The 10,782-nt window shown below is 37.4% G+C and overlaps 1 protein-coding gene across 5 annotated transcripts in view; it reads left to right on the top strand.

Annotated features, from left to right (window-relative positions):
* The first annotated feature begins 5,638 nt into the window (after positions 1–5,638).
* The window catches only part of col17a1b (collagen, type XVII, alpha 1b), a 31,583-nt gene continuing 26,439 nt past the window's right edge, over positions 5,639–10,782 (top strand). For 4 of the 5 annotated variants that reach the window (XM_028469362.1, XM_028469365.1, XM_028469364.1 and 1 more), the window contains exons 1-2: positions 5,639–5,805; positions 6,979–7,031. In XM_028469362.1, the coding sequence (XP_028325163.1) occupies positions 6,989–7,031 (43 nt within the window). In that variant the 5' untranslated portion in view covers positions 5,639–5,805; positions 6,979–6,988. The remainder of the gene's footprint in view (positions 5,806–6,978; positions 7,032–10,782) is intronic. The other variant, XM_028469363.1, reaches the window with a different exon arrangement.

The following is a 10,782-nucleotide window of genomic DNA, read 5'->3' as shown; positions in this document are numbered from 1 at the left end:
TTTTTTTACCAAAATAAGCATTGAGATTTCTAAGTAATATATCATTTTTTTTTTTTTCTTTAACAAAAACATTACTCAAAACTATATAATGTTCAGATAAGGTTTAGTCGTTCCCAAAAATAGTTGACCTTCCATCATGCCTTGATAACAACCCTTTGCCATTGAAGAAGAAAAATGTCACCTTTCTAAATTTACTTAAAAAGCTGTGAAGTTTAAAAATGAAATAACAGAATATTACAGGTGGTGATGATAAAGATTCACATTCACACAAAGTGTGGCTACAGACAAAAAGTAATGCAACCAACTTTAAATAACAATAAATCTTAAAACTTTAAATAAAAAAAAAACACAAATGTACTCAACAAGTTTTTGTTCTTTTTAATATCTTATAATTAGGAACTGATTGAATAAATGTCTTATCAAACAAAAGCTCAAGCTCTTTTTCTATTATCACAACCCAGAAGCTCCTTAATTGAGAACCTTTATTACAAAGACACAAATCCAAACTTAGAAATCTCTGTTTCTCTGTTGAGAATACATCAATCTTAACAGTTTGGTTTTTTTTAATCTCCTAAGAAGAACTAAGTAGATTTAGCGATTAAATACCTTGTTATAAACTAATAGTCTGATGTTGTTATCCTTGTTAATAAGATGGGCTCATATTGTGAATCATCTCTTCTCCGAATTTTTTCTGCTCCTAAGTTGATTCATCATCACCTCCAGGCATTCATCATCCAATACTTCATTTTAATGATCGTTAATATCACATTTTATTGAATTGTGTCGCCAGGGGTGAATGTATCCGTGATGCTGCCTGGACTTGTGTATCAAAACTTTTGTGTCACACGTTACACACCTCAGGGAATTTTTAACACATTACTGGGATCAGTCTTTGTAGGGTTGAGAGTTGAAGATATTTACTTTATGTGAGTCATCAGATTCTTCTCTGAGCTTTATGAATTTCAGTTTTTTGTTTTGAACCTTTGACTAAAAACCAAACAAAACAAAGGTTACGACTGGGTGTGAGCGCTGCAGCAGTGGTTTGGACTGACACGTTCTGGAGGTGAGGCGAGACATCAAGGAGTGCCACATGTTTGATCAAACACAGGTGAGAATGCTGGACATATTACATTTATACACATTAATACACTCATTTATGTCCTCTAATGTAAAGGCAGAATATTTCACCCTCACATCCAGTATTACTGAACCAAACCATTGAATTAAATTATTTTTTTTAGCTCCAATAAAGCATTTATGATTCGACTGTTTTCACAGTTTGAGGCTGTATTTGTATTTGTGGCTGTATCTTTATACGCCCTGTGCCTGTGGTATCTGCTCTCCTGATGTTTGGCTGCTGTGTCTGATCTGCACACATGCATTCTTTAACCCTCAGGTTCGCATTTGCACCACATGAAACAAAGGCAAAGTCCGACGAGACAAGTTTGGCCTTATTTGGAGTGAAATAATGAAATAAAACAGCCTGTTTTTTTTTTTATAAAACAAAAGCAAACTGAAATTCTGTCTTTCAGAAAAATGTGTTTTGCGCTTGTCCAAATTACTTCACTAAAATTGTGCCACTCATCTATAAAAAAGCAGTTTTCTTAGCCAAAAAGCAATTATGTAAACCACAAACATAAAAATGACTTTTCCCACAGTTTTCTTATTGGAAAACAAACTGTACATGATATTAAAGAACAAAATCCCCTCTGTTTCCAGAGTTTAAATGACATTACTTTGTCTTTATTTACCTTATTCACCCATTATAATGAACTTTATATAAATGATTATGCTTTCAAACACAAAGGCATGGTCACTCATGGATGCCTATGTACAAGATTTATATTAAAAAAACACAAACGCATTACAATATTAGGTTTGAATCCTACTTATTAGACAAAACCCACTTTATTCATGTTAATAATCTCTCCTCAGCGCACGCCAGAGTTAATCATGGAGTTCCTCAAGGTTCAGTTTTAGGACCAATACTCTTTACATTATACATGCTTCCACAAACATTATCAGAGAACATTTTTATTACGAATTTTATGTTTTGATAGCGCTTTGAGATTACTTTTGTTGTATTTAGCTCTATACTGTATAAATAAAGTTGAATTGAATAAAAACTATATCGAGAAATGTTTCCAAAAGCACAAACACACACAATTTACTTTAAATGCTTTCATAAGCCATAATATATATTGTATTTACATGACGACTACTAATCAGGGACAAACCTTAGTCTACATTGTGAACCATTTGTTATTAATGTATGTATGTTTATAACCCATAATATGGCTAAGAATTAGAAGTTATTCCATCACAATGAAAAATAATCATGTGAGCTTCATTAAAAAGCTTTTCAACTCATAAACTGATTTTATGGTTGTTGGATTTTAGACAACTCATCTTCCTGCTGGTCGCTACATGCAAAAAAATGAAGGAGGTGATTTTGCGAAACAGTTGGAAGCTTGAGGGAGGACAAACACAGCTGTGTTTTTTTCCAAGTTCTCCTCTTTTTGCAGGTCTCCCCAAAGTCACCGACGTCGACTTCATTAAGCGATTAAGATAGTAATCTAACATGTTTTTCAAATTAAAGAATAAAAAATATATTTCTAATGGCTGAGACTTGTGAAAATTAGATCTACACAGAAAAAGGAAGTATGAGAATAAATTTAGCCATTAATAGAAAAAAAAACAGTAGGAATTGCGCTTCCTTTTGGTGGTGTTCACAGTAGTGCTCAGCTTAGTTTTATTTGTTCAAGAGGAAAGGTTTACAAGCCTCAGCTCACTCAAGAGCTTTTTAAATAATCAGTGTAACAGAGTCAAGCTAGTCTGTATGTTTTGGTCAAACCAGCACAGAAATGAGGGAAAACATGAGTTTTTAATGAGGCACTTTAGTGTCTTCACATCACTGAGCTGTCAGAGATGACTGTGAACATTTTATATTTACATGCTGGCTTATCTCAGGGAATTTGTGGTGTTTTTTTTTTTTTTTATTATTATTATCTATTTTGTTTTAAATGGTTTCATAAACTGGAATGAACTCCTTTTTTGAACTGGGCAGAAATACTACAGGCCCATAATGAGGCCTTATCAGGAGCAAATGTTAGGCTCAAAACAAACAGAGGGTTTTTAATGCTTCCACTTTTTTTCTTCTTCCTGCTGCTCTAAGTCTTTCCGGTAACTTTGGCATTATTTAAACTCACACATAGATGTGAGCAGAGCTGCTCATCCTCTGTTACGCTGTCCTTGGGGCCATTTGTTTTCCATCATTTTAGCAGATTAGAGTCACGCTGGCTGTGAGTCACTCTCAGGGTGGGTGGATGTCTGTGCAGGGTGTGGTTGCTGAGGGTTTTGGAAGGAAAACTAACTTTAACCCTAACTTTGCTCAAAGTGCATCGATGTAAACAGGGTAGACATGTTGTCCTTTTTTCAGATGCGTCCATTATGTGAAGAAGACTGTCAGATGATAACTATCAAAGGTCCTAATGTGAAAAGGAAACAGGAAAAACATAAACTGGACCCGAAGGCAGCTGCACAAACTCGACGAGGAGTCTTGTTTGCGGTCGCTTTCATTTATTTTCATAGGGCTTTTTGACTCTTTTTGTGCAGTTTTCTGTTATCCAATTATAGTAAGCATGCACTGTGTGATTAGATTACAGAATACAATAGCCATGCTGTGTATTAAAAGTTAAAGTATTAAAAGTTAAAGTGGATACAATGGTGAATGAATTGAAACAAATTACATGCAGCTGTAACTGTACTTATAAATGGACATTTAGACTTTTGTGCTGTTTTTACTACAGAAATGCATGCATGTGTAATAAAGCTAGACCATCTTAATAAAATATATCAGTTAGCATAACTTGCTTCTCAAAAAAAGAGATCAAAATCAAATTTGTTTTTAACTAAATTTATCAAAGTTATGATCATTTTTCAAACCGTTTAAGTGGAGCTAAATTTCTTTGTTTTACAGTGTAGGCTATCGTCTAGACACTACTTTTATTAGCTTTAAAAATATATATATATATATTTTTATGTTATAAAAACTTGTCTTTCCTTTGGCAGGCATTGATTGCAAAGTGTTGGAAAAGTCTGTTTAATTTAGAATTAGAAAGACTTTGTGTGTGGCATAAAATTTGGAGTATTATCTGGCTTAAGACGTATTGTGTTGTTTGTGTTCTAAGATATACAGTATGTTTTCTATTCAAATGCAATTGAGCAGCTGAAAAATACAGTTTTTTTACTATTGTATTGCAAAGTGTTGGTAAACTAAAGTGATACAACCCCAGTAATAGATCTATTTTAGCCATTTAGGCCTGATTAAGATTTTTGAAAACAAAGTTGTAAGATTAATTATATTCATTTATTTTTTATTTTTATTTTTGCCTCTGATACTGTTTTATTTTAATGACAGTGCAAGATAGAAGTTTAGTGATTCACAATGATTTTTATTATAGTTTTTGTTGTCAATTTTACCTGCGATAACAAATCACGTATGACATAAATCACCAACACTGTGAGTCAGGTAAACTGTGTACATATCAACAGTGATTGTCTAATGCCAATAGAGGATGAGGGACAAGATAAAGACTAAAGGAGGACTAAGATGGAGGCTGAAGATATATATATATATATATATATATATGACTAATCTCAGGTTTATTCATCTATAGAAAAATTTGTTTACAACTAAATTTTACTAATTTCTCCCCCAACAAAATGTGCTGCATGTTTCACAAGTCAGTAAGTAACTGTAATTATAAGTAAGAGTCGGCTGGAGGATAAAAACACAGTTTATGGGATAAACTGTGGGTTTCTTTTTTCAATCTGAACCAGATGTATTCCAGATGCACGCGGGTCTGCAAGAATGAAGCAAACCTAAGGTTTAGAAAGAAGGAAGGAATGAAGGAAAGAAAGATGGAAAGAAGGAAATAGAAAAAGAAAGAAAGAAAAAGTAGGAAAGAAAGAAAGACTTTTTCGGGGTCTAGAAAGAAGGAAAGAGAGGAAGGTCAAAGAAAGAACAAAAGTAGGAAAGAGGTTTTTTAGGGTCCAGAAAGAAAGGAAAAGGAAAGGAAAAAGAAAGAAAAAAAAAAAGAATAAAAGGAAGAAAGAAAGAAAAAAGAGAGGTTTTTTAGGGACTAGAAAGAAAAAAATGTTTTTTAGAGTCAAGAAAAAGCGAACGAAAGAAAGAGGTTTTTTAGGGTCTAGAAAGAAAAAAGAAAGAAAAAAGGAAGGGAGAAATAAAGAAATATTGTTTAAGGTCTAGAAAGAAAAAGAGGTTCCACCCCCCACCTCTCCAAACTTAGAGTAAAGGTGGGGTCTCAGGCTGTGAGGGGGAGGAAGGGGAGGACTGGGGGGGGACTGGGGGAAGACTGGGGGTATCTCTTCTTGTCTTCAGTGAACGATCCACGCCTGTAGGGCTCCTCCTGACGCCCTAATCGCTCCCCAGAGCGCTACTTTTCCTTTTCCTCTTTCTGTCTTTTCTTCCGTTTTGTCTGTGGGCTCCACCTGCCAGAGCCAGGCTGGGCTGAGGGTGGAGGGTGGAGGGCTGGACTGAGGGTGGAGGGTGGAGGGCTGAGGGTGGAGGGTGGAGGGCTGATGGGCGCGGCTGGGATCGCTGCCCAAACCTCTGCTTTGACTTGTCTGGGAAAGTTCTCTGAAACGCACAAAAGGGACTGGATTACATCTCAGACACACACACACACACACACACACACACACACACACACACATTAAGTGTGGATCCGTTGTCTCATCCTCAGTGAGGAACCAGGAGAAGGACTACTGACTCTGCTCCAGGTATGGATCTAACACTCTCCTCAGCCATGGAACTTTATATAAACATACTGGTTTTAGTGGGATGTTCTTCTTCCCACATGGCTTCTGCATCTCTGATCTAACAACTGCATTCTTGGACTTTGGTGATGGGATTTTAAACCTTTTCTGTTATTTATCTGGATATCTAAATGTATTTGTTTACTTTTTTCTCCTCTTTTTTTTTTGGCTTTAAGTTACTTTAATTTCCCCACAAACTATTTATTGGGCTTGTTGAAGCCTCTGGGGGGGATTTGGGGTTATTTTGCAGCTATAGTCACCTCAGGATAGTTTTACATCCACTTTTGCAGAGCTATTTACATCCTGTCTAAATATACTGCAGTGACCCAGCTCCTTGCTCTGATCCCTCTTTGACATCAAAGAGGGATCAGAGTTTAGTGTTCACATCACAACACAGATATACATTTTAAAGCTCTAATTGCATTAATAAAAAAATAAAAAAATAAAAATGTATTAATACTGTTTTTATAGTTAATATGCTTCCACAGCTGGAAAAAAACAACAGCCGTACTAATTTCTCATTTGTGCATGGTTGACTTGATTTGAAAGACAAGTAATGAGAATTGTAGCACCTCAGGCTACAGTTTGAGAGATTAGGCCTTCCTTTGAGTTCTGCCTGCTTTGTAAAGACACAGTGTGTACAGTTCAGTTCAATGCCCCTGGCCCTGGTTGGCAGGGTGTGGTGAAATACTGTGCAGTGATTCACGGCCCACCTTTTGTTCCTTTGTTGGTTCCATCGTGTACAGTAGGACACGGGGTAGATTCAATGTTTGGTTAAATCTGTAGGTGTTGATATACTGTAAGTGTGGGAGGTTTGGTTTTTTTTTTGGTTTTTGTGTGATCTGTGCTGTGCATGTGCCAGCCTTCATCAAAGCAGTCAGTCCATATCAAAGCCTTTATTCATGGCTTTATAGAAATGATCACAAGACTAATGACTCTTTTTTTTTTTTTTTTTTTTTAATAGTTTATCTTTAGCTCAAACACAACTGTCAGTGAAGTGGAAGTATTTCTTGTGAAAGTTTGTTGTGCTTTTTCCATCAACTGTGTGCTAAACCCACCCTTTACCCACCCATAAGTGATAAACAGTTCCCCCTGAGAGTGCATGACTGTGGTCAATGTTTATCATCGTCTCACCAGATAAGATGGGATGGACGAGTTAACCAGACAGATGGACTTCTCAGAAGAAAAGGGTGAGATTTCTGAATTCCTTTTTTTTTTTTTTTTTTTTTTGCTTTAAGGTTTTGGCCCTAAAACTTTAATTTAGTCCAATGAAGTTAATATAACTATAAATCTAAGGGTATCAAACATATTTCAGGGGCCAAAGACGGATAAGTTTGATCTCAAGTGGGCCGCGTTTCAAAATTAGTGCTACGTTCCTTTTCTATGTATAAATGATAAAATATGTAGTAAATAAGGCACCGAAAATATTCAAGCAATAAGCGACAGGTAGGGACTGTATTCATTTAATTTGGGTAAATTTAGTCAAATATGTTGAGGATTGGGAAGGATTTTGGAAAGAAAAAAAAAAAAAGGTTTGTTTCATAATTTCAGAGTAAACATTACTTTTATTGTGTTATACAAGCATATGGAAACTGTGATCCCTTGCAAATATTATAGAGTTTTATTGAATTTGTGACAAATTCAATGAAACTGAATAATTGTAACATTCCAAAATCAATCTGTTGAAATGCAATGTTTTTTTAAAAAAAAAAAAATTTAAGTATATAATTTTGCATGGATGCCAATATTTATGTTTGGACTAGTGGTTTAAAATGACTCCCAATTTCTGCTTAATTTCAATAAATAATTTCCAAGAAAAGTTAGAATTTTATGAATATTGCTTAAGTTCCTGTGGAAATTTATCGGATATTTTACGCCCCTTTGCAACCCTACTGAGACATCCACAGTGTAAAAGACCAAATAATCAGATTTACACTGTTTTCTCAGCCATTTTTACTTTCCCCTGCAGGACGATTTGGATGTTTTAAAGGGGCCGGATTTGGCCACATATTTATGTAAAAACGCACGTTTCAAGCAACTCCTGTCAACTAACATGAAAATATGATAGAAAATACAGCATAAACACACATTAGATATAGAAAAAACAGTAGAAAAGTGACTTTTAGAGTCTACTAATGCACACATATGGTGAGATAATGTGTGCACAATATTCTCTTTAGGTTTTCTTGAGTTTCTCAGTCCTGGGAAGTTCAAACTCCTCATGTGTGTCTTAACAAATTGGAGCGACCGAGGGGGGGGGCGACACAAACGCAAGGAACAAGTTGTGTGAGGGGTCTTTTAATATCCTGAGAACTAATTTAACAGTTTGCTGCTCACAGAGAGTGAACAAAGATTCGATTGGCTGCTCTTTGAGCACATTTTTGTCACGCTCATCAAACGATTCCCGTCATCAGTGGGAAAATCAACGAAAGCAAGATTGGGAGATTTGGGGAAATATTTGTAGTTTGGTGATATTCAGTTTTTCGGATAAAGCTGAAAATGTTGAGCTAAACTTGTTCATGTTGATTGTCAGTCACTGAGTTTTCTGTTGCTCGTCTCATTATTTGCATGACCAACATCGGTCCATGTTATTGGACGTAAAGCGCTTTAATATTTACTGCCCGATATTGTAAAAACTCAAATTGACAAGGTTGCCAAACCAGAGCTGATTTTATTCTGAAAAACACATTTTATTTGTAAGATAGCTGCCACACCTTTGGTGAATATATGACTATCAACATACCAAAAACAAATTTAAAAACTGACCCATCTCCAGAAATCTTACTGCTTAGGTCTCATAGATCACTAAATCAAAGATCATTTAATCAGGAAAAAAAATGTAAAAGGTTGAAATTGCTGCTCAAAAATCTGTTTTCATCTTTATCGTAAACACTAAGTTTACTAGGGATGTCCCGATACAACTTTGTTACTTCCGATACATTATTGCAGCCTTGGATATTGTCAATATCGATCCGATACAATATCAGCACAAATCATGCATACTTTTATTACTTATTTTGTAGTGTGGAATGTTAGAAAAGGCTTGATCAAGTGATGATACACAAACAGAGAACAATAGTCAACAGTTCATGTTCACTTCAGTTATTTTTTACTGTCAGTATATGGTGGGAACAACTGAGGGCGGGGACAAAAACAACAAAAACTTATCGGAACGCTTATATCGGAGATTTTAGATGCAGTTCGATAAAATCCAATATTTGTTTTCTGGCTAATATCGGACCAATATCCGATATCAATATCGGATCGGGACACCGCTACGGTTTGCATTTTAGGGAAAAGCTTTGTGCATTGCATTGTGGGATGTGGAGTCCCGTAGACGGATGCATGGAAGTGTTTTTACATCATTCTTATTGTGATTTCATGTGTTTTCTCCCCAAACAACTCTGTCAAAGTGACTTCCCAACACATTTCTGGTGTTTTTACAAGCAAAACTATGGTGGACGTTTATTTTTTGGGTTTATACGGAAAACACATTTCTCACGGAGGGAAGTGTTTTTACTACGAGAACAAAAATGGAGTCAAACGAATCATTGTCCTCTTTGTATGTTGAAAAAACCCCCCACTAGAAATCACAATAAGAATGAAGTAAAAATGTCTGATATGTATCCGTTTACGGGACTCCACATCCCACAATGCAATGCACAAAACTTTTCCAACACTGTCAATAAGATATTTTTTCCTATTGTTCTTTTCAGCCGCAATTTCAACCTTTTACACGTTTTTTTCTCGATTATTTGATCTGTGAGGCCTACACTATGGATTTATTTGATAAAATAATAATTATCTCCAGCAGCTTTAACACAATGACAGATGAATACCAATGCAGCTTTAAATACAACCCTCTGGAGGATTGATGATGGTGATGGTTTGCTCTATGGGGGCTTATTATCACTAATGGCATGCATGCCTTCTCTGCTCTCACTTTCCCTTCTTCATGGTGTAAATAAGTCATCCTCTGGGTTTTGCCTCATATAGTCACACACAGCTGAAGGTTCACTGCAGTCGGACTGTGTTTGAAAAGGAGACGAAGAAGTCGCTCAGCCCTGGGAGGACAAGTTCGTCAAAGAGAAACATATAATCAGCTGCTTTCTGTCACTTTTAATAGAGCGCGGGTCAATGTTTTAAAGCAAAGTGGTGGTTAGAAAAATGCCCAACAACAGAGACAAACAGGGAGATGCAGGGAGGAGGAATGGAAACAGTTTTAGGAAGTTTCCACTGAGACTTTGTCGACGGTTTTTCATGAGTCAGGGAACAATGGCAGCTCAACTATGATCTGGAGAAGTGTTTATACATGCCCTTGACACTTATAAACAATACTTCCCTAAAAGGTAAAGAACAGTAGTGAGGATGAGGAGGACGAGGAGGAGGAGGAGGAAGACTTTAGTGAAGAGGGGGCTTGAAATTTAAAAAGGCATTTAAGCCAACAGACTGTTATTATCAGCATTCATCTAAATGTCTCTATTACACGTGTTTTTACTGCTTTCTTACACAGTGTAGAACACCTCCCGGTGGAGAGTGTTGTATCGTGGCGCCGGGTGGGCCTGTGCTGGCCCTGGTGCGGGCATGGGCCTCCCCCCTGCTCGGCCGCTCCCCTTGGTGGCGGGGTGGCGTTGCTCCGGGCCGGCGGGCGGCGGGGGTCGCCCCCTGGGGCGCCGGGGGATGTTGTTGGTGCCTGGCTGTGCCCGGGGGTGGGGGGTGTCGCCGTGCTCCGCGGGGCCGGCGCGGTCTGGGGGGGTGCCGTGGGGGGGGGTCTCCGGCTGTGCTGTTCCGGGGCCCGCAGTGCCACTTGCCCGTCTGCGCCATCTACCCTCTCGCGTGGCCCGCCACGCGGACGGGCCCGGCTCACACTGGACAGGCCTCCTACATGTTCACTTCACCCCACTCCCAGCTGGTCTGGCTCACTCAGAAAATGCACCACAC

The sequence above is a fragment of the Gouania willdenowi genome, chromosome 15, assembly GCF_900634775.1.
Source record: "Gouania willdenowi chromosome 15, fGouWil2.1, whole genome shotgun sequence".
NCBI classification, from domain to species: domain Eukaryota; kingdom Metazoa; phylum Chordata; class Actinopteri; order Blenniiformes; family Gobiesocidae; genus Gouania; species Gouania willdenowi.
This window is presented reverse-complemented; position numbering and strand designations above follow the sequence as displayed.